The sequence below is a fragment of the Camelus dromedarius genome, chromosome 36, assembly GCF_036321535.1.
Source record: "Camelus dromedarius isolate mCamDro1 chromosome 36, mCamDro1.pat, whole genome shotgun sequence".
Lineage (NCBI taxonomy): Eukaryota > Metazoa > Chordata > Mammalia > Artiodactyla > Camelidae > Camelus > Camelus dromedarius.
In genome coordinates, this window is record NC_087471.1 from 2,225,504 (window position 1) to 2,251,108 (window position 25,605).

The 25,605-nt window shown below is 38.7% G+C and overlaps 1 protein-coding gene across 10 annotated transcripts in view; it reads right to left on the reverse strand.

Moving 5' to 3' along the window:
- Window positions 1-25,605, reverse strand: part of AUH (AU RNA binding methylglutaconyl-CoA hydratase) — a 144,962-nt gene that overhangs the window by 112,466 nt on the left and 6,891 nt on the right. For 9 of the 10 annotated variants that reach the window (XR_010379186.1, XR_010379185.1, XM_064482446.1 and 6 more), the window contains exons 2-3: window positions 13,938-14,005; window positions 13,739-13,826 (exon numbers count right to left, since the gene is read on the reverse strand). The exons of the other annotated variant lie outside the window; for it this stretch is intronic. Coding sequence is in view for 7 of the 9 variants with exons in the window: in XM_064482446.1 (XP_064338516.1) it covers window positions 13,739-13,826; window positions 13,938-14,005 (156 nt within the window). In the remaining 2 variants the exon portion in view is untranslated. The remainder of the gene's footprint in view (window positions 1-13,738; window positions 13,827-13,937; window positions 14,006-25,605) is intronic. 10 annotated transcript variants of the gene reach the window in all.

The window sequence follows — 25,605 nt, forward strand, 5'->3', positions numbered from 1 at the left end:
CGTGCACAGGGAGTCTGAGCGGCGCTGAGCTCTGTGCCGCCGAGAACGAGGGCTGCGAGGCCAAGCGGGACGGGCAAGCGGCAGGAGGGGCGAGGCACCCGGGGCGGGAGACTCACACTTGCGGCATCAGCTTCCCCACAAATAACCACAAATTCAGCGGGATCGTCCGCAGTTGCAGGTCAGGAGCCTGAAACTGGCAGCGCTGCGCCCCCGAGGCCCCAGAGAGCGAGCTCCCTCGCCTCGCCGGCTCCCGGGGCTGTCCGCGCCCGCGGGGCAGGGCTTCTCCGCTGCGTTGCCGTCACTTCTCCCCTCGCAGACCTTTCCCTGATTCTCCTTTCTCTTCCCAACTTCTAACCCTCCCGCCTCCCTCTTACACAGACCCCTGTCTACACATCGCCCCACTGGGTGACCCAGGGCGACCGCTCCGTTTCAGGATCTCTGACTTACACGGATCGGTGACGCCCCGTCTGCGCTGAGATCACATGCGCATAGGATCCGGGGATTGAGACACGGACATCCTCGGGGGCATCATTCAGCCACCACACTTTACTTCTGAGGGTTATTTGGAGCAGGAAGTGTGAAGTGATTATTTTTTAAGATTCCTCGGGCTACACGATGGGGAGTGTGCCTCAGCGGGGCAACAGTGGAAGCAGAGAGAGGAGTCAGCAAGTTAGCACTAATACATACTTCCTATTTTTAAAAAAGAAAATAACATCTAAGAGCATAAAATATCATTTAGGTATTTTTTAAAAAATGGAAACAAGGTCAGAAATGAATTAGCAACAGCCAATAATTATTACTTCCACAAACAGTAATCTAAGCCATTTTTAATGGCATCTCTGGCATGTTCGAGTGGAGAAATTAAAAGTATAATATTAAACATTGGTATGAGGAGAGAGGAAGGGACTGAAATCAATGATCTAAGCTTCCACCTTAAGAAGCTAGAAAATGAGAAGTAAATTAAACCCAAAGCACACAGAGGAAAGAAAGTGATAATGACATTAATGAAACAGAAAATAGGAAAAAAACAGTAACAATGAAATCAAAGCTGGTTCTTTGAAACAATCATGAAAAGTAATCAAAGTTTTGCTAGAATTTTTAAGAAAAATGACAAATTATCAATATCAAAAATGAAAGGGGAGATATCAATATAGATTCAATAGACATTAAAAGGATAAGGGAACATTATGAACAATTTTAGGCCAATAAATTTAAAAACTTGGATAAAACAGGCAATTTCTTTAAATGACATAATTTATCAAAACATAAAAAGAAATGGATAACATGAATAGTCTTCTATCTACTAAAGAGATTAAAATCTTAGTTAAAAATCTTCCCACAAAGAAGCTCCGAGACCAGACGGCTTCGTTGGTGCATTTTACGTAACAACCAAGTAGGAAACAACACCAGTTCTACACAAGCTCATCCAGCACAACAGAACAAACAAAACTGCAACATTTCCCAATTCATTGTATGAGAACAGTAACACCCTGACACCAAAAACAGAGACATGACAAGAAAATTAAAAACCAATTTCCCTCACGATCAAAGTGCAAAATTCATCAACAAAACTTTGGCAAATTAGATCCGGCAATATATAAAAGCTATAGTACATCATGACCAAGAAGGGTGTATTCCAGGAACACAAAGTTGTTTAATATTTGAAAATCAATCAATTCACCATATGAAGAGACTGAAAAAGAAAAACCACATAATCATCTTAATAGGTACAAAAAATTTTTGGATAAAATTCAACACCAATTCATGATTAAAAAAACAAACAAACAAACTCAGCAAACTGGGAATAGAAAGTTTTTCACCCTAGTCAAGTACACTGATGAAAAATCTACAGCAAAATTACACTTAATGGCAAAAGACTGAATGCACCCCCGTAAGGTTGAAGAAAAGGCAAGGATGGACATTTCATTTCTATTCAACATCGCAATAAAGGCCTAATTTTAAGAGAAGAATAAAACAAAAGGCCAACAGAATGGAAAGGAAGAAGTAAAACTGTCCTTATTTGCAGATAACTTGACCATCTACCTAGAAGATACCAAGGAATCTACAAAATGACTCCTAGAACTAAAAAGTGAGTTTAACATGGTTGCAAGATACAATGTCAACACACAAAAGTCAATCGCATTTCCACATGCTAGCAGTAACAATCGGGAGTCTAAATTAAGAGCAGCCACTCTATAGTATCATCAAAAAATACGCAATGTTTAGGACTGAATTTAGCCGAGAATGTTCAAGGCTTGTACAGAGCAACTGAGACAGTGCAGCGCAGAGAGCCTGGGCATAGCTCACACATACATATGGCAGCTGGCTTTTTAGAAAGGCCCTAAGATAATTCAGTGGAGGAAGAGTTAGTCTTTAATAAATGGTGACAGAACTGGACATACATATGAATTAAAAAAAACAACCCTGAAGTATAATAAAAACTCTATGTGGTCTTTGTCACTGTATCCTGGCACAGAGCTTCTGAAACCCTTGGAATTCCCTGAGTGATGGCGGTATATTCTGTTTTTATTTATAACGAGCCCCTCTCAACCATAGCTGGGTTTATGTTAATGAGATGACTGCTGGCGGGCCCCTTAACAGTTTTAGGATGGAGGCTGGTCACCAGAAGGACCCAGCCATGACAAGAGGCTGGAACTTTCATCCCTACCCCTCAACCTCCGGTGACAGTAGAGGGACCAGAGACCGATCACTAATGGCCGATGATTCAATCAGTCCTGGCTATGTAATGGAACCTCCGTAAAATCCATTAACAATTGGGTTCAAGAAGCTTCCCGGGTTGGGGGAGGGTGTAGCTCAAGCGGTAGAGGGTCCTGGGTTCAACCCCCCGGCACCTCCGCTAATAAATAAATAAACCTAATTGCCTCCCCCTGTCAAAAAAAAAAGAAGCTTCCAGGTTGTTGAACACATGTTTGGGAGGGTACCTGCCCTATGCATTCTACCACTTGGCTGTTCCTGAGTTGTAGCCTTTAGAATAAACCAGTAATAATAAATCAAGCACTTCCTGAGTTCTAGGGGCCAGTCCAGCCAGGCCTATTGCTGACACTAAATGGGGAGAGAGGGGGTGATTTATACACCAATTCACCAATTCTGACACCAACTGGGTGTCCAACAATTCAATTCAATTCTGATGCTGACTCCCTAAGTTAGCGCGGGTCCTACGATATCGCGCAGCCCTACGAGCCTGCTTTCACTTTAGACGCTGGTCCTAAGTCCCGGGGAGAACCCAGACTTTTGACCAACCAGCTAAACATTCAAGTGTTCCCACAAACCCCCCATTAGAGTCAATACTTCACTCGAATCACTCCCAAAACTTAGGAAAACATTTTACTTACATTTACCAGTTTATTATTAAGGACACACAACTCAGGATCAGCCAAACGGAAGAGATGAACAGGGCAAGGTACGGGGAGGCGGGGCACAAAGTCTCGCCCTCCCGACAATCCCACATGTGCACCAGCCTGGAATCCCCCTCAAGCCTCATCGTTTACAGGTTTTTATGGCGTCTTCACTACCTAGGCGTGACTGAGTAAACCACTGTCCAGCAGACACTGAACTCAATCCCTGGCCCCGCTACCTTCTCAAGATTGGGGGAGTGGGGCTTAAGTTCTAACCCTCTAACCCCAGGACTGATTTTTCTGGCAACCACCCCATTCTAAAGTCATCTGGGGCCCCTGCCTTCAGCCATCTCATTAGCACACAGAAGATACTCATTACTCCAAAGAAATTCCCAGGATTTTAGGAGCTCTGTGCCAGGGACCCAGGGCAAAAACCAAATATATATTTTATTATACCACATTACCTAAATCCACACCTTATGATATATACGAAAATGAACTAAGAATGAATCACAGGTCTAACTATAAAACATAAAAACTGAAAACTTTTTGGAAGAAAACACAGAGAGGAAGTCTTTGTGACTTTGGAGTAGGTCAAGGTTTCTTAGCTCACAAAATAGAAACAAACCACAAGAGAAAACAAATAGATGAACTGGACTTCGACTGAAAAACTTTTGTTCTTCAAAGCAAACTGTTAAGAAAAAGACAAGCCAAAGAATAGGAGTAAAAATACTCTTACTTATCTTTATCATTTATCAGCAAAAGGTCTGTATCAAGAATATATTAAAAACTCTTTAACTCAATAAAAAGACGATCTTTCATTTTTATTTTTATTAAAACATGGGTAAAAGATGTGAATAAACACTTCACCAAAAAAAGATATACAGGTGACAAAAAAGCACCAGACAAGGTGCTCAAAGTCATTACGCATTTAAAAAATGCAATCTAAAACCACAATTACATGTAACTACATACCCACTAGAGTGTCTAAAATTAAAGGCTGACAATATGAAGTGTTGCCGAGAATGCAGAACACCTGGAACTATCATACATTGCTGGCGGGAATGCAGAATGGCTAGAAAATAGTAGCAGTCTCTCATAAAATGAAATGTACAGTTATGATAAAACCCAGTAATTCCACTCTTAATTATTTATCCAAAAGAAAGAAAAACATGCTTGTAAAAGCCAAAATAGTGGAAAAACCCAAATGACCATTAACTGCAAAACAGATAAACAAATTGTGCTGTAACTATGCAATGGCTATTTAGCAAGTAAAACAAATGCTCAGTGACATAATGAAAATCATACTCAGCAATAAAGTGAAATTACTGAAACACGTATCATGGGTGAACCTCAAAGCATTATGCTAAGGGAAGGAAGCCAGATACAAAAGGCCATCTACAGAAGGATTCCATTTGTAGGACATTCTAGAAGAGGAAAAACTATGGTAAGAGCAATGAGATCAGTGTTTTAAGGGGGTGGGAGAAGGGGAGGGGATAGGCTATACGACACCATATGGGCATAAGAAAGATTTTTAACAGCACCACCCTCAAGCAGGCTGGCACCAGCCCTAGGACAACCTGATCCCAAAGCCAGCTGCCCCAGTACCCAGCCCCACCCACCAGTGACCTGCAGCCTCTGCACAAGGCAGAGCCTGGCAGCCAGCCAGGCCAGAGGCCAGCCCCATCTCCCAGCATGACCACAGCAGTCAGCCCTGCCATCACAGGGTTCACACAGTCCACATAGGGGGCAGCCCTAGAGCACGTAGCTCTGGGGACCAAAGGGCATGTGCTGCTGGGCCCCATAGGACGTCTCCTACATAAGACCACTTATCCAAGATCAGGAAGTGTAGCCAGCCTACCTAATACAGAGAGGTAAAAACAGAGAACTGAGAAAAATGAGGCAACAAAGGAAAATGTACCAAAGAAAGAAAACTCCAGAAGAATTAAGTGAAGTGGAGACAAGAAACTACCTGATAAAGAGTTCAAGATAAAGATCACAAAGACGTTCAGTGAGCTCGGGAGAAGAATGGATGTAAATAACTTTACTGTCACTGTTTGCAGATGACAGGATACCCTGGACAGAAAGTCCTAAAGACACTACCAAAAACCATTAGAACTCATCAGGGAATCCAGTAAACTTGCAGGGTATAAAATAATATACAGAAATCTGTGATCTTTCTATACACTTAACAACAAACTATCAGAAAGAATAAGAGAATAACCCCATTTACAACTGCATCAAAAATAATAAAATTAACTAGGAACAAATCTAACCAAGGACATAAAAGACCTACTCTGAGAAAACTGCAAGGCAATGATGAAAGAAATTGAAGACAACACCAACAAACGGGAAGACATTCTGTGCTCACGGGCTGAGGAACAGTGTTAAAATGACCGCACTACCCGAGGCAACCTATACATTCAGTGCAATTCCATCAAAAGACCCATGGCATTTGAACTAGGACAAATAATTCTAAAATCTGTATAAAAACACCAAAGAATCCAAATAGGGAAAAGGATCTTGAGAAAGAACAAAGCTAAAGGTATGAGACGCCCCGATTTCAGACTACACTACAAAGCTGCAGTAATCAAAACAACACGGTACCTGCACCAAAACACACACACAAAGCAAGGGAACAGAACAGAAAGCCCAGAAATGACCCTCCATTTATAGGAGCGATTAACACGCAATGAGGGAGGCAAGAACGTACACCAGGGGAATAAATGGTGTTAGGAAAGCTGGACGGTTAATGCAAAAGAATCAAACTGGACTCCATAGTCACACCATATACAAAAACAAACTCAAAACGGATTAAAGACCCAAAACCACAAAACCAGAAGAAAGCGTAAGCAGCATTCTGTGTCACTGGTCTTAGCAAAAATCTTTTGGAAGTAAGTCCTCAGGCAAAGGGAACAAAAGCAAATGTAAACAAATGGGACAACATCAAACTAAAAGCTTTTGCACAGTGAAAGAAGCTATCAACCAACAAAAAGGCCGCCTACTTGAATGGGAAGATATTTCTGCAAATGATATCCCTAATAAGAGGTTAATATCTAAAATATACAAAGAACTCATACAACTCAACATCAAAAACACAAACACCCCAATTAAAAAATGGGCAGAGGCCTGAATAGGCATTTTTCCAGAGAAGACATACAGATGGCCAAAAGACACATGAAATCATTAATTAGGGAAATGTAAACCACAACCACAATGAAATACTGCCTCACAGCTGTCAGAATGGCTATTATCAAAAAGAAAACAAATAACAAGTGTTGGTGAGAATGTGGAGAAAAAGTAACTCTTACGCACTGCTGGTGGGAATGCAAAGTCATGCAGCCACCATGGCAAACAGTATGGATGCGCCTCAAGAAATTGAAAATAGAACTATCATACGATCCAGCAATTTCACTCCTCGGTAGCCTTCCAAAGAAAACAAAAACACTAATTCAAAAACATATGCACCCCTATGTTCACGGCAGCATTATTTACAACAGCCGAGATATGAAAGCACCCTAAGTGCCCACTGACAGATGAACGGATAAAGAGATGACATATATTTTCAGTGGAATATTAGTCATTAAAAAAATGAAATCTTGCCGTTTGCGAAAACATGGGTAGGCCTAGAGGGCATTATGCTAAATGAAGTCAGTCAGACACAGAAAGACAAAGACCGTATGATTTCATTTATATGTGGAATCTACAAAACAACAACAGATCAACAAACATAACCAAACAAAACCAGAGTCACAGACAGAGAATAAACAGGTGGTTGCCAGAGGGGGCAAGGGTGGGACGATGAGTGAAATAGGGGAGGCAGATGAAGAGGTATAAACTTTCAGCTACAAAATAAATGAGTCACGGGGATGAAATGTACAGGGGAACAGTCAATTATATTTAATAACTTTGTACGGTGACAGATGGTAACTAGACTTATCACGGTGACCGTTTCGTAACGTAGAGAAAGACTGAATCACTCTGCCATGCACCTGGAACTAACACAGTGTTATAAGTCAATTATACTTCAATTTAAAAAGAAAAAAGAAAGCTTTTTAAGTGAAGAACATGTTCTATAGCACAACTATCCTCATGGTTTAAACATCTGTCAAAATTAATCAACTACATGTGTACTTGAAATTGGTACATTTTTGCAAGTAATTCGTATCTCTGTAACACAGACTTTTTTTTAATTTCCCAAAAAAAGAATCTTATGCTAAACTAAACACAAATCTGTAGGTTATCTAGCTTTCCCTTTACTTACAAACTCTCTAAGGGACTAACACTCAAATACACAAAGATAACTTGAGATTCTGAAACAATACTGAATAGATAAGTTCACTAGTCAGAGGTCCCCATATATTTAATCATGTCATGACATTTACCTCCATTTGAAAATACAGCATTCAATAAAGCATGTTAACAATTTTAGTGAGAAGTTTTTAGTCAGAAGACAACTTACTAGAACTCAAAAGCAGAAGCAAAAGTACCTTTACTTTTTAAAAAAAACCCACACCAGTGTAATTCAGCGAAATACTCAATTTAGAGTTCTACATACAGGAATCAATTACCAAGAACTGTTTATAATCTATTTCAGGAATTTCAAAAGAAAAGATCCTCAGACTCAGTAATTTCTCACAAAATTTCATTTCAAAAATTTTATAGTAAAAACAACACATGTGTACTTTGCTACTTAGCCTCAGAACACTAACAGGACAAAAACACACAGATGACTAGGATCAAACAGTCCCATCTGATGCAGTGGCCTAGTTTAAAAGGACTTTTTCATAATTCCATTAAATATATTAAAATTCTAACTCCTAAACATTTCACAGTGAGTCCTGACTACCAAAATGCTATTTCTCAGGATACTGAGAGACGTTCAGGCAAGCCATGAACCCAGAGCAGTGCATCCACAAGAAAGATACATCCACGACGCTGACTCCCAACGTGGAGTCGGGCCCAGGGCGCAGCACGGTTATCTGAGAGCAGGCATGTGGAGGAAACGTGGTCTCCAGCCATGCTAACTACGATATGTATTTTTTCTGGATCTAGGCATCACTGTAGTCAAACAGAAAATTCATCTAAATAGATTACTGTACCCAGAGTGGCATGTGACATCACACATCTCAGTCAACACAGGACCACTACAGTGTGAAAGTGCACGAAACTTTAAGAGCTCAAAAAGGAGACTTCATATCCCAAAAGATTAAAAACCACTGGTACAGTAAAGAAAACCCTGCCCTAGGAGTCAGAAGTAGTTCCAGCAAAGCCACCACCTTTAACCAGGTACTTAACCTCACAGAGATTCTGTAAAATGAAAGGATCTGAAGAGTCGTGTAAGGTCTTGTTATTCTGAAATTTTTCTTCCTAAATGTTGCAACAATAATTCAGAAATGCAATTAATGTCACAATTTTAGTTACCAAGATTGAAAAATATACTAAACATGCTTGGTAATTTTTTCAAAATTATTTACTTTGTATGTATTACCTTAATATAATTTCTTACTATAATTATTATTACCGAAACTTTGAAGGCAGAAGAAGGAAAACATCGCGCCTAAGCTGTGACTTTATTTGTACACCCAGCTCACACAGGTGCAGTCATAATGCGAGTGACATGTCACACGTAGCTCTCTTCTTATTACATGTATTTTCCACACTATAACATACTTTTCACATTATCACTTTAAATATAGCATCTTAACATTCTACCGAGTACACATATATCTGTATATTTACATATATTTGTATGCATCTGTATAATGAAATACAAAAAGGATGAAATAAAATAATAAACATTGCTGTTTTTATTCGGGAAAGAATGGCGTAGAGGGAGGGGGTAAGAGTGGGACTTCTCTTTGTATTCTTTTCACACATATTGTCTACATTTCACACATGCTGACATACTACCTGTTTTTTAAACTAAAATCTAATTTAAAAAACGTAAAGATAAGTAAAATACGATTGTAGACTCTAAATAATAGATTTAAATGAGAAGTCAGTCCAGCCTCCAGTGCCTGGAGCGATCGTGTTATGAACAGGGCTTAGTTAGCTGTTCTCGTAGCGTATTAGAAAAAGGACGTGGAAGCCTGAACCAGAGTGAGGAGCCAGAGACCCGACCAGCGAATTTCAGAGAAGCTGCTCACATCCCAACAGCCCCTGAAAACACCACCAGTGAATCACAGCACAGTGCAAAGGCTGATCAGGTTCAGCAAACACCTCCTGGGTCCCTGCTGCGTGCTGTGTTGTGAGAACACCTAAGATGATTTTCAAAAACGAAAAACAGAAGTTCCCATCCTCAAGAAATTTGAGGCAAGACCACTTCATAAGCTTTAAGTTTTGGGAAATAAACAAGGTGCCACTAGAATACAGACGTACAGAGAAGAGAAATCTTTGCGGGGGCAGAAAGGGAAGAGGGAAAATGAGTAACTTTAGGGGGTTGGGGTTACCAATAAATGAGTACATTTTTGAGGATTTTGTTTTTGAATATGTCTGCTTCAGAACAGAAATTAAAGCTCTAACGATGTGAAAGGCTATTCTCCAACAATAATAAATAAATGAGGTCTGAGTAAAAGTAAGACTTTTATACTAATGTAGGATATAAGTTTAAATATTCTTTTTAAGTATGTAAACAGATTTTGTTTACACAGACTTACAGTACACTTAATGTGTACATGTTAATGAAGACAGACCTACTAAACTGCCTGTTTCAAATATACATAAGACTACCTTTCAGAGAAATTTGAAAGAATGGTTCTATTACACACTCTAAGTTACCAAAACAAATGATTTTCTCCAATTTTTCTATAATTCAAACTTTTATTTTTGGACAAAATACAGTAACAAACCTTATGAGTTTAAGTATAGGAGATTACCCTCATTGTGAAAAGCACACAGGGCAAAGAAAACAGACCTGCTCAGCCCTTGGGAAGACGTAGTCCAGGCTACAGTATTTAATCGGGTCAAGCATCTGGTATATTACATAATATGTCCCCAAAAAGGCAACCTATAAAAGATAGCTGTAAACTGTACTAAAGCGTAAAGCCTTTTCCAGAGAGCATTAACAATGTGGAGACACAAAACAAATGGGCAGCAGAGGTAAAACAAAAAGAATTCTACCAGGAATTACAGTGTTACAATTATAAAACCTATTACCAACACAGCCAGTGACGAGTTACGACCATCAGCACCTCCTTCTGAATGTCATTCCGCCTTCACTGCACCACCGTCACTCCTCCAAGATTCATGTAAGTGGGCCTCCCTTAAAAGCCCCCAGACTGTTCTGCGTCTGGCCAATGAGCCTGTCAGGGGTCCTCAGAACCATCAGCATGGCGTTGACTCAGTCACCTGGAGAGACAGTCTCCTACCTGGTCCTAAGGTCACAGATACAAGAATCCCAATTCTCTCAGTGTAAGTTTTTCATATTGTTTAAGGGGAAAAAATTTCAATATATAAAGCCCTTATAAAATCTAGTGACAGCTATGACCACGAGCACCGCACTGACGTCCACTGCCACATGACACCTCCGAAAACCCCACCGGGAGGACGGCGCCACTCGCATCTGACAGATGTACAGCAGAAGCCTGTACTCAGAACATCACCGCCCAGGCTGCGGACGAGAAGAATCCTGCTCTCTCTGATTACCAAACTCAAGTTTGAACTAATCCTTTTAGACACAGTACATTATACCAAAAGCTAAAATACAACTCATTTATACCGAATGTTCCTAAATACCATAGAATCCTGCCTTACTTTAAGGCGAAGCTACAGAGTTTGAAGCTTGAAAAGCTGAGCACCCTTAACAATGAAACTGACCAACATCAGCCACAACTAAGACAGCTCTAAAAACATTCTGTCTAGAAACACTCCCCCCACGTCCCCTGCACTGCTCTGGGTAGACTCGAAATGCTCAAAACATACTTGTGGGATGAATAAAACACTGTACGCTGTTCCCTCAAGTGTTTGATTATCTCAAGTGGATTATCCCATTTATATTTTTACTGAAAAAAAATTTTTTATGCCTCAGTCAACTTCTATCTTCATTTACTTATTAGTAAATTACAATGATACTGCATATTATCAGCATTTTTACCTTTATCAGCTACATTTTTTACTAACTGAAACAGATTCATTCAATCTCATGACTTAGAAATACTGACTATTTCACAGAACTACAACAAATCATAATAAAATTTATATGGAACCATCAAAGACCTAGAATTGCCAAAGCATTACTGAAGAGAAAGAAAGAGACTGGAGGAATAACTCTCCCAGACTTCAGACAATACTATAGAGCTACAGTCACCAAGACAGCATGGTATTGGTACAAAAACAGACATATGGACCAATGGAACAGAATAGAGTGCCCAGAAATGAACCCAGAAACTTTTGGTCAACTAATCTTCAAAAAAAGAGGCAAGAATATACAATGGAATAAAGACAGTCTCTTCAGCAAATGGTGTTGGGAAAACTGGACAGCAGCATGTAAAACAATGAAGCTAGAACACTCCCTTACATCATACACAAAAATCAACTCAAAATGGATCAAAGACTTAAACATAAGACAAGATACAATAAACCTCCTAGAGGAAAATATAGGCAAAACATTATCTGACATACATCTCAAAAATGTTCTCCTAAAACAGTCTACCCAAGCAATAGAAATAAAAGCAAGAATAAACAAATGGGACCTAATGAAACGTATAAGCTTCTGCACAGCAAAGGAAACCACAAGGAAAACAAAAAGACAACCCACGGAATGGGAGAACATTTTTGCAAATGAAACCGACAAAGGCTTGATCTCCAGAATATATATGCAGCTCATACAACTTAATAAGAAACAACCGAACAACCCAACCCAAAAATGGGCAAAAGACCTAAACAAGCAATTCTCCAAGGAAGACATACGAATGATCAACAGGCACATGAAAAAATGCTCAGTATCACTAATTATCAGAGAAGTGCAAATCAAAACTACAATGAGATATCACCTCACACCAGTCAGAATGGCCATCATTCAAAAGTCCACAAATGATAAATGCTGGAGAGGCTGTGGAGAAAGGGGAACCCTCCTACACTGCTGGTGGGAATGCAGTTTGGTGCAGCCACTGTGGAAAACAGTATGGAGGTTCCTCAAAAGACTAGGAATAGACTTACCATATGACCCAGGAATCCTGCTCCTGGGCATATATCCAGAAGGAACCCTACTTCAAGATGACACCTGTACCCCAATGTTCACAGCAGCACTATTTACAATAGCCAAGACATGGAAACAGCCCAAATGTCCATCAACAGAGGACTGGATAAAGACGACGTGGTATATTTATACAGTGGAATACTATTCAGCCATAAAAACCGACAACGTAATGCCATTTGCAGCAACATGGATGTTCCTGGAGAATGTCATTCTAAGTGAACTAAGCCAGAAAGAGAAAGAAAAATACCATATGAGATCGCTCATATGTGGAATCTAAAAAAAAAAAAAAGCAAACAAAACATAAACACAAAACAGAAAGAGACTCATAAACAGAATACAAACTTGTGGTTGCCAAGGGGATGGGGGGTGGGAAGGGACAAACTGGGATTTCAAAATGTAGAATAGATAAACAAGATTATACTGTACAGCACAGGGAAATAAATACAAGATCTTGTGGTAGCTCACAGAGAAAAAAAATGTGATAATGAATACATGTGTGTACATGTATAACCGAAAAATCGTGCTCTACACTGGAATTTGACACAACATTGTATAATGATTATAAATCAATAAAAAATATTTTTAAAAATAAATAATAAATTAAAAAACAAAAAACCAAAAAAGAAATACTGACAAATATGGAAAATGCAAAGCAACTTGATCTCTGGTTTTTGGTAATACAGCACAAACAGAGAACAGACCAGCTTTCACTGCTGTAGATACCAATTTAGAAATCCGACTTGTGGACACATACTTGAGTGAGAACTACGACAAACACCAATCTCCAAAGCAAATGTCTATACTTAACACTTTGTCCTGGGGCAGCTACTGCTACTCAAATAAAGCATTTTTTAAACAACTCATAAATACAGAACACACTGTTGTGACTAAAAGACGCAATGTTTCCTTCCCAGTTGATCTTTCATAAATATTACTCATGTACTAGCAAGGAATATTTTAATGGCTCAAATTATTCTTTCAACTTCCAAAACAACTTTTCCACATGTTGTAAAAGTCTCTAATACTGACAAAGCATTTTTCTTTTCTTGTAAAGCAGTAAAAAACAGACAAAGAGGAATTGTTGGTAATGACATTCAAACCACAGAACACTTTATAATTGAAAACAGACGATCGCTAAGGAAAAATTAGACTACAGTTTTAAAAACTTAATCTATTTACATACCAGCACAGAATATCCCTGGGACTTCACTTCTGACTATTATGGTCCGTACTTTCTTATCAGATTTTAAAGCATCCACAGCCTTTGAGAGCTAAACAGAAACAGGGAGGGTTAAGGAGGGAAAAGGGGAAAAATCATTTTCAGATTGATATCAACACTGTTTCTTAATATTAGAAGCAAACAGTTGAATCTTTACACTCACCATTTTTATAAGATTTTTACTCAATGAATTTTTGGCAGAGGCTCTGTTTATTCCAAGCACCACAATTCCTAGTTAAGGAAAAAAAAAAGAACAAGCATTTGAGTTAGTGAGGTATTCACGTTACGGACTCCCACATACACACAAGCTGGTTATCTTGGGACTTACGAATCTACCACCTCCATGAGGTTCATGTCAAGAGCTTTATCCCAATTTTCATGTTTTCCTTCCTTTTGAGGAGTATTTTTGAAGAATGCGGTATATGTAACATATTTATAAAATCAATCTAGTGCTTAATATTTACTGCTTTTCTTCAGCCTTTCAGAGAAGAACTACAAAACAGCATGTCTCCTTCAATTATCTCTCCTTAAACACAACCAAGGTAATCTGCCACATTTTACTAAATTGCACATCACTAAATCAGATTAACTAGCGGGAAGGCTGCGCTGACTGGTGAAAATTCTAACGTACACAGTACTATGTAAAATAGAGTTTCATCACCTTCAAGTATATTCAGAAGTACATAATAGCTAACAATTGTGTTAGGATCAGCCTTTTTGCTAGCATACTAGGTGTTAATATCTCAATTACCTTTTTTCAGTCATACTACACACATAGTTTCAGTACTTCCTTCCCAGGTTTCTCTCCTGACTCTGTTGCATGTACTTAACCTGAAGCCACCTCCATTTAGAAGTCCAACAAGCAATTCAACTTGAATCCATAAAAGTTCGTTTTTTCTCCCACAAAGCCCAGCTCTCCCTCCTAACTTCCCTAATTTCATCAGAGAGCATCACCCAAATTCAGCCTTCCATTCCAACTGCTGTAGTCAGATCAATTTTCTAAAAGTAATTCCATGCACAGAATTCACCTCCTACTTAAAACCCTTTAATTATTTCTTATTTCCAAAATACCTGACTTCAAAGACCTTAATTTGATATTCAAAGTCCTATAAAACCTGTTCCCAACCTTCTTGTTCCCTGAGTAAGCACCAATTTTCCTTCCACATCAGAAATGCCTTCCGTCTAGTTGAAGGGGGCGGGTGAGGGTGGTGTTGATCCTTGTTTGTAATTGGGTTAAAGACAACAAAATGTGCACATGTGCACACGCCGTCTCAAGGCAGTTTGCAAAACCCATTTCTCAAAGAAAGTACAAAGATGAACTCTGGCTCATGGCAGAATAAATTTGCAAGAATTCCAAACGATCTCAGCACGGAGAAAGTCAAGAAGGAGAACTGGTATCCAGGGCAGGCTCCACATTAAACAGCTGAATGGCCTTGGGTAGCACCCAACGCTAATGGCAACAGCTACCGCTAACTGAGTATTTCATTATGTTCCCAGTGCCCTATCTTTACTGACTCATGTAATCCCCAAAACAACCTAAGAGGTAGGTACTATCTTTATCCTTCTGGAACAGATAAAATAATTGGGACTCGGGGAGGTTAAGTAACCACCTGCAGCTAGTAAGTGGCAAACTCCACCCTGGAAGGAAGAATGACAACCCTACAGGGTTCGGGCTTCAGTTCCCTCATGAAGAAAGCCTAATGGATGGAACCAGACATGTGCATTCATTCAGATGCACTCAGGACCCATTTTGGTGCTCAGCCCTCAAGGAACTAGTCTAGGAAAGAAAGACAAACAATAAACTAATGATAAAAATATACGATTCAAAATGCTTTACATGCTCTAAATGGTGTTCCAGTAATTTGTAACCAGAACTGATACCGTCTGGGGCAGGGGTAGGGGGGGCTGGTTAGGAAAAGCTTATCCAAGACAGTGCTATTTGAGCTGAGATTAGAAAGATGAGTAGGAGCTGGGGGTGTTACCGAGTCCAAACTCGTTCTGCTCACCGCACGACAGGCCAATAAATCGGGAGACGAGGTGCTGGGGCAAGGAATAGCGACTTTATTCGGAAAGCTGGCAGACCGAGAGGATGGCAGACTAATGTCTTGGAGAACCATCCTCCTCAAGTCAGAATACAGGCTCCTTTTATACAAAAAACCAGAGGAGGGGCTGTGGTTGGTTGTTGCAAACTTCTTGGTGCAAGAATCCTTTGTTCCTGCAGCCGTCCACGCGGGCCGGGTGATGGTGCTCCTGCAAACCTCCAACAAAACAAACGTTGCTCTCTATTCTGCAACGTTGTTATCTTTATGTGAGTGCAGAGTGAGCAGGACTAAGCCTAGGGAACAGGGCACGGTGGTCAAAGCCAAAGGAGCAGATCCAATATGGAGTCAGATTTGTTCTCTATTACAGGGGGACCGGGAGATGAGAGAGTGCTCAAGTCCAGGCAGGGGCAACTTAGGAGCAATCATAAAATAGTCCTGGCCCCATGAAAGGTCCTGTCATCCAGGAGGAAGAGAGTATGCAATGAGAGGAAAGGTCAGCCCAGGCCAGGTATTGTCATTACATTACACTGCCCTGTTAAAAAACCAGGAGTGGCCACTGAGGGAGTTTTAAGTAGTATAAACACACATACACAACCGGGGGCCGGGGAGGAGGCGCAGGGGTGTTGGTTTGTACATGCAGAGACCATGCCCAAGTGTCTAGGGACTGACACTTCGAGCCACAAGCGGCAACCCAGTCAAGCAATACAGGTTTGTCTGAGGTTAACAGTTAGAAATAGAAGAAGTGAAAGGATTCAAGAGGTAACATTTACAATGCGCTAGTGATTGATTAGACTGAGGACTGAACGCACTGGAAGGAGGCGTCAGGAATGTCCAATAGGTCTTCACCCAGCAGCTGGATGAAAAGGAAATGACATTCAATGAGACAAAGAATCAAAAAACAACCATCGAGGTGAGTGTACAGGGGGATGAAGTTTTAGTTTGGTTTTGAACTACAGTGAAACCTGAAGTGCCTATGAGACATCCAAGTTGGTGTCAACGCTAAGGGTAGAGGCGGAGAATGCGGGCTCCGAGGTCTGACTGCTGGGGCTGAAATCCCACTCTGCCACGCACCATGTGACCTCGGGCAGCTATTTAACCTCCCTGACCCTCAGTTTCTAACCCCGTAAAGTGAAGTCGCCAACAGCTCTAAACTCCTCGGGACGGCTGTGAGGATCATGTGATAAGACGCTTGCATCATAAGCATTTAATGATTATTGTCCCTTCTGCAAACACTCAGATGCAGTAAGTGTTACCATGGTGCATGCTAGATAAGGTACTGCTGGCATTATTACTAAATTGTAAAGTGCCATCAGAATGCTTCTACCATAGATTAATTCCAGTGGTCCTGGTCCCATGTTTGAGGCCTGATGCCTTAGGTACTTCCACCTCAAAGAGTTGGAAATTAGCTCTGTAATTCAAAATGAATCATCCAGTGCCAAACGTGTAAGTAAGTGGAACAAAACCTAATCTTTATTCAGCAAGGCCAGCTGTTTTTTGTTCTGTACCTGTCCCACTTTATTCCACAGTTAACAGCTTCTCAGTAACTCAGTTATCTTGCATCCTCCTCACAGAACCGAACCAGAACAAGTTTGCTAACCTTAGATTCCTATTTTTAGACTTCCCCTGGCCTTTTGACAAAACACTGTAAAAGTCTTGGTCAATCTGTAACAAGTTCATTTTACAGCATCAACCCTGCTCTACAAAGCTCACAAAACTGAAAAATGAACGTAGTAACTTAGTTGGGACTTAGGGGAAAAAAATACATGAATACATTTTGCTTATGCAAAATTGAAAATGATACACCCAAAGCGGAAGTCCTCCGGAAAGTCCTCCCGCACTGGACCCAATGCCACTCTCCTCTCCAGAGGTAGCCATGGTTACATGTTGACACGTAACCTTCCAGAAAATCTATTTAATTTTCTATCTGAGCTGCTTTACACAAACAGGCTCATACTCATTTCCTTTATTTACTTAATTAAGTCTTAAAGATCCTTCTGTATTAAGACATTCGTTTCAATTCATAATATTCTGTAAAATGTATTTCCACTATTTTTCTTTTTGATGAGCATTTTCCAAAATATAATGCTGCAATAGACATTCTTGAAGATTTCTTTTCTGTACACGTATAAATATTTCTCCAATAGGTATCAAAAAAAGGAATTTCTAAGGTCCAACAGAATGGTGCATTCTTAATTTTAACAGACACTACTCAAAAATACTGTCCCTATTTACTGCCCAGCCAAAACACCAATACCGATTTGTTCATAGCAGCACACCTCAACGGAATGAAACACCTCTTAGAACACATTTGGAAAATGTAAAAAACATCTTGGACCGTCACCAGGGTTGGATCCAGGGTTTGCAGGACCTAAAGCTTATAAAGTTTAGGGAACCCTTCATTGTACAAAATTACATGCAGGGAATTAAGGACAAATGTGAACATTAAAACCTTTAGAATTTTAAAAACTTGAGAAATTCTACACTTCCTTTCCAATTAGGTGTATGACCTGCACAAGGGCACTTCCTTCCCCACATATTTGAATATTTACATTACCACTAATTCTCAAATATATAAAATTAATCCGATGATAAGATCAAATCAAACATACTTTTAAACTACCTCTACATTGTACTAAGACACAACAGCGCTAACAAATTATTCTTACATTATACACATTAAGTCATTCATAAAGATATACGGGAATTAGGGCCCTGGGACTCAGCTCCTTCGGGCCATTTAGAAGTTCCTGTGGCAGTTGTGTGTGTGCCAGTTCGCCTGGAACCACCACACTGTTAGACAAGATGCAGGAGCCACAGCAGCACAGTAGACCTCACACAACGAGATGCACAAAACTCAGAACTTGACACACAGACATGCATGTGCTCTTTTCGAGTACAGGCTTGTTGCCCTAAAACCAGAGCAATTTTAATAAACCGTTTTACATGCTACCCATCAAACAAGAAAGAAAGAAAGGTATCCTACGTCTAATTATATTCACTGCACTTTCAAATATATTACAGGCAATTACTGTTTGACTTAGCATCAATGAGAACTTAATCTTACAGTTCACCCTGTCACCACCCTCTCCCACATCCCAGGAGAAAATTATTCTGACTCAAAAAACAGTCAAAGCACAGCTCATTCGTGAGAATATCACTTTTGCTCAGTGCAAAATTTACCTTGGCATGTCATCCCTTCTTCAATTCAGGCTATTTTCCACCTCTTATATACAAACAAGCCTGGTCTCTACTTACTAATCCAGTACTAGCTTTTATTCTAATATCCCCCTATACCATCAGTTTTTTATTTTTCTCTACTTCCTTTGTAGAATGGCTTCTAGTCTTCTAACTTCTCTGAAATCCTAACGTATTAATATTTTAATGATCACAGCAGAAAAGTTAAACATTGAACTAAGTTACTTTGCCATAAATTATCTTCCTTTTGTTTTCATTATTGTATTTAAAGATTTTTTTTTAATGATGTGCGTGAGCAGTTTACATTATCTATACATTTCATTTCAGGTCAGTAAAGGGGGATCTTGTAAAATACGTTGTTGAGAATTACTGGTCTACCACTCGACACTGCTGATTATAAAGCTCTGACAAAATGTGGGAAAGCGATGGCATCATGTATCAGGTTTCAACCAATCTTCTGAACCAAAGCTGAGTTAACCAAGCTTAATGATCATTTGTTATTTGTTTTGTGAATTAACTGTCCTTGTTGTTTGCCCATCTTGTCAGAGTTGTCTTTTGCATTTCGATTAATTAACTTGTAGAGTACAGATATTAATCCATTATTTATATAACAGGTTTTTTCTCTATCACTCGCTTCTAAAATTCAACTTGTTTGTGGTATTTTTTTTGCACCAAAGTTTTAACTTTTTAGGTGGTATATCATTGCCTCTGCAACTTACACATGTACAGTCTTCCTTAAAAAGGGTTTATAATGAAAACACATGTCCACACAAACACTTGCAGCGAAATGATCCGAGCAGCATCAAAACAGCCAAAGCGTGGAAAGCACCCAAATACCCATCAGCCGATGAACGGATAAACACAATGTACTATATCCATGCAGGGTGATATTCAGCAAAAAAAGAAAGAAATGAAGTTTTGATACACATACAACACGGATGACCCTGAAAACATGCTGAGTGAAAGAAGCCAGTCATAAAAAAAAAGCACATACTGTATCATCCCATTTATATGAACCGTCGAGGGGAGGCAAATCGAAAAGGACAAAAAATGTAGATTAGTGGTTTGCCTAGGGCGGGTGGAGACGGAGGAATTGAGCAGTGACAGCTAAAAAGTGTAGTTTCTCTTTGGAGCAACAAAAATGTCCTGCAATTGACTGTGGTGATAGAGGCACATCTCTGTGAAGATAATAAAGCCATTAAATTGTATATTTAAACAGGAGAATATTAAGGTACATGAATTTCTCAATAAAGCTATTTTTTTTAATGGCAACATTTACTTAGACCTAGAATATAGCCAAATCACCACAGCACCATGGAGTGAGGATGGCGGCAAAAGAGAAAGCACACGAGTGGTGGAGTGTGAAAGGAGCAAAAAGTCAACAGAGAGATAATACCTAAATTTGAAAATTCCAGAAGTAGAAACACACGTACGTTATTTCAAACAAGGTGATATGTGCCCAAAAGACTCAGCCAAAGGGTCTTAAAGGGTTGACTGGCTCTGGAGTGTGGGAAATGGGGTTGAGGAAGGCACTGCTAGTTCTCAAAACAAACCATATTAGACATTGGTCACGTCACCAGCTGCACAGGGAATTAAGACAAAGCAAAACTATGTAAATTAAAATTTAAGAAAGATTTCTCTACCCCAGTGATTAGAACCAATTCTCTAATACTATGAATACTTTGATTTCTGCTATTGTCAACTCCACAGGACTCATAACTTTATTTTATCTAAAATGCATAAACATTTTGGCCAGCACTATCTATAAAACAGCCCACTATTTTCCTTCTAATTTCAAAAACCAAACAGATGGATACTAAATAACTATAAAAGGCACTTTCTGGACTCTCTGCTCTGTTTTACTGTCAATGTCTTGGTCTGCTCCAGTCCTTACGCTCCGCTGCTTTATTAGAACAGTATTTTATGTTTTGTTATCTCATTCACAGCAAGCACCACGCCCATCAGTTCCTATTTTTCAAAATGGGTTAAATATTCTTAGACATAACTCTTGTTTGCTGAAATTTAAAATAAACTGTTAGGATAGTCAATGGCATTACGTTAAAGTTGCTGTTTAATATTTAGGAAACTGATATATTTAAAGTATTAAGTCCTTCCGTTTAGAACGTGGTGCAATGAGCCGCATTTTCAGGTCTTGGGTTTTTTCCCCTCAACAAACACTTAAGAGACTGTTCCACATGGCACTTGAGCATCTTCAAAGGCTATTTGTTGCCTCTTAGGTGAATGCTTTTATTTCTGTATCAGTTACATTTTCTAACACATACTGAGAGTATGTGGAAAGTTTAATGAGATTTTCTGTGATCTTTCCCCAGAAAATTTATGAAATATTAATAGGTTTAATAAGTGGTTCTCTCCAATTTTCTAAGATGACAATCAATCAATACCCAGAAATATTGGCAATTACATTTTCTGCTCCAAAGTTAATTTCTCATTTCCTTCTCTTGCTGTTTTACTTCAGCTAGGACTTCAAGTCCAATACACAATATTAGCAAAAATAATAAGGTCTCTTATTTTGTCAATGCCTTTAATGAAAATGTTTCTAAGCACTTCACCATTTAGTACGTTTGTGATGTTTCTAACAGCTTTTTATAAAACTAGGGAAATGTATCTCTGTGTTCAAATTTCCATTTTAAAAAGATCACTCAGGCCACAGTGTAGAAAACAGATTAGAAGGAAGCACGAATACACTAGGGGACTATAGACTAATATCCCTTATGAATATAGATGTAAAAATCCTCAACAAAATACTAGCAAACCAAAACTAACAGCGTATGAAAAGGTTTCTAAACCAAGAGGGATTTATCCCAGCAACGGAAGAGTGTTTCAGCACAAAAAAATCAAAGTAACAAACCACATTAATAAAATAAAGAAAAAATTTTAAAGCCACAGGATCACCTCAACTGATACAGAAGAAAACATTTGACAAAATCCAACATGCTTTAATGATTAAAAGAAAAAAAAAATAGAAAAACCTCAACAAACTAGTAATAGAAGGGAACTTCCTCAACCTAAAAAAGGGCATTTATTAAAAAAACCCACAACCAACATCATACTTAATGTCAAAAAACTGAAGGTCTTCCCGTTAAGATAAAAAAAACTAGATAAGGATGCTTGTTCTCAGCACTCCTATTCAGCGTTGTAATGGAAATTCTAGCCAGGGTCATTAAGGCAAGAAAAAGAATTAAAAGGCATTCAAGATAGGAAAAAAAGAAGTAAAACTATTTCTATTCACAAATAACATGATCTTATATACAGAAAATTCCAAAGAATCCACCACAAACTATTAGAGCTAATAAATGAACTCAGAAAAGTTGTATGATACAAGACCAATATACAAAAATCAGTTCTCTCTATACACTATCAATAAACACTCCCAAACTGAGATTAGGAAAATAATTTGTAGTAGCAACAAAAAGAACAGAATTCTTAAGAAGAAATTTAATCAAGAAAGTTCAAGACTATACACTGAAAACTACAAAACATCAATGAAAAAATCTAAGGAAGATCTAAATAAATAAAAATTTGTGATCAATTGGTTTCAACAAGGATATTAAGCCCATTCAATGGTACAAGACTTTGCAACAAATAGTGGTGGGACAAGTGAGTATTCACCCACAAAAGAACGGAGCTGGGCCCTTCTCTCTACCACATAAAAAATTATCTCAAAATAGACCCAAGACATAACAAAGAGCTAAAACTGTAACACTCGTAGAAGGAAGCATAGGTATAAATTTTCATGACCCTGGATTAGGCAACAGCATCTTACGGTAACAAAAGCACAAACAATAAATTTTTTAAAATATATATATATATGTATATAACAGACTTCATCAAAACTACCAAGGAAGTGAAAAATCAACTGACAGAATAGAAAATATCTGCAAATCATAATCTGATATGGGGTTAATATCTAGATAATACAACGAATTCTTATTACTCACAGAAAAAGACACCCCAACTGAAAAACAGGCAAAGGATTTGGACAGGTATTTCTCCAAAAAAAAATATACAAATGAAACGAGACTCAACATTTGTTATTAGGTAAATGCAAATCTAAACCACAGTGAGGTATCCCTTCACACCCAGTGAGACAGCTGAAATTTAAACAAATGCAAACAAGCAAGTGGTAATGATGATGTGGAGAAACAGGAACTCTCATTCAGTGGTGATGAAAATGTAAAGCGGTGCGCCCCCACGGAGACCAGCTGGGTGGTTCCCCCAAGAACTCAGCATAAAAATTACCAAACGATCCAAGGATTCTATTCCTAGGTATCTACCCAGGAGACATGAAACGTATGTTCAAGCAAATAACTGTATTCAAGAGTTTAGTAGCATTACTCAGAATATCTAAAAAGTAAAAACAAACAAAATGTGCTATAATCATTCAATGGAATATTATTCAGCCATAGAAAGGAATCAAGTGTTGACGCATGCTGTAACATAGAACTCTGAAAACATTAAGCTGAAAGAAGTCAGACACAGAAAGTCACATAGTATATGATTCTGTTTCTATGAAATATCTACTGTAGGCAAACCCAAAAAGACAGAATAGAGATTAGTAGTTTCTGGAAACCGGGGGGAGAGGGGAATGAGGAATGACTGACTAAGGAGTATGGGTTTGTTTTGAAGGTAATGGAAGTGTTTGGAATAAGACTGCGGTGACAGTTGTACAACACAGTGAATAAACTAAAAACCACTGAGCGTACACTTTAAAAAGTTAAAATGGTAGATTTTGCATTGTGTGAAATTTCACCCCAATTTACAAAAAAGAAAAACAAAAGTATTTTGGGGGATTCCAAACAAGTGGCTCCTGCAGAGATTCTGATGAGAGATGACAGCACGCAGGCTTCAGGCTGCGGGATGGAGATGAAACGTATGCTCTTCCAGAAACACACTGAAGGTGGTGGGTCCAGCATGACTACTATCACTCATATTGTAACCCCTATTTATAGTCAATCTATAGATAAAGCGCTGAATAATTTTAAGACAGAAAAAATGTAACTCTCATAAACTTTGATGTGAACCAAAGTTACAAATGACAGAAATTGGAAGGTTAGAAGATGAAAGAAAGAGAATAGCAAATATTTTCTGATCTTATATCAAAAAAAGTCCACATACTGTCTATAAAAATAATTTTCTGTAAACAAATAAGAAAGTGAATAAAATCATTATTCACAACAAGGACTCAAAAGATGAGTTTAAAGTTTTTACTTCTGATGAAAGGGTCTGAAAGTGAAGAGGTGGCACCCTTCCATGGTGCTTTATTTATTTTTTTTTTTACCGTTAGCATATTGTGTTACTTTAAAATTTTGTAGACTTCAATAATTAAACTATTATCACTAACAAATCTCATATAAGACACCAAGTACTGATAATCACTGACAGAATACTTTTGATAAACCACATACATAATTCAGCCTCCTTACAATACTACAAAAACAGAACCAATACCAAAAATACACTGAACTAATGCAGAACTCCTTCACAGGAACAGAAGGAGACATGCACAGGGACTGCAGCAATTTTTATAATACTAAAATTTTAGAAGCTTGGAAAATCATTAACAGATGATGACTGTAAACCTAGCAAACCCCAAACAATCAAATCAAACACTACCACAAACAAAAGAGCATTATTTAAAAGGCAGGAAGTTAATATCCAGAAACAACAGCCTTCATATAAAAAGGAAGAAAGAGAGGAGGGAGACGAGGGAGGAAGAAGGAAGACAGGCAGTCACTTAGAAGACACCTCATGGTCATAAATCTCATTTTTACAACAACCAGAAAGGAGACGGGGAGAATGACTTCAGGTACACTTAACAGAAATGGGCAAATCCCCCTGGCAGGCACTTTTAAAACCCTCCTTTAAAAAAAAAATGGAGAGAGAAAGAACTGAACAAATGGAAACACAAATATTTCCCTAATTTTAGAGCCAACACAATGCCAATTAAAAAAAAAACACATCAAGCGGACTTCTTCTGAAACTAGACATGAAGATTCCAAAACTCATATGGAAAAATAACCCTACAGGAAGAGTCAAGAAACAAAGCAAAAGGAAGAGCAAAGGTGAAGGAGGGAGTATCCAGCCCTGCAATACATTAAAACACAACACAGCTTTACTCATAAAATAATGCACAAGTGCAGCGTCTACAGAGATCATAGAAGAGAACAGTAAGCCTGGATGGAAACTCAGCTTATGATAAAAATGGCACTGCAAACCAGTGGGGTATAAAGATAAAGAAATGGTGTTGGGACACCTGGATATCCACTTGGAAAAAGAGAAAGTGTCCGTATTTCTCACTGCCGTGATAATTCCTTTCTTTTTACACTGATGGTTTCAAAATGGTGATTTTCTATCATCCCCATCATTCTTCAATAAAAACACTTTCTTCCCTCCCCCCAGTATTTTGAGTAATCATCATGACTTCATGGATTCTTTATTCAAGGTATAAGCTATAATCTACTATTATACATTTTAATGTTCAAATTATCCTATATATGGCCAGTGAGAGCTCTTCTAAGCCTATGTCCTTCTGACACGTTCCTTTTAGCATTTGGACACTATCTTGCTTTTTGA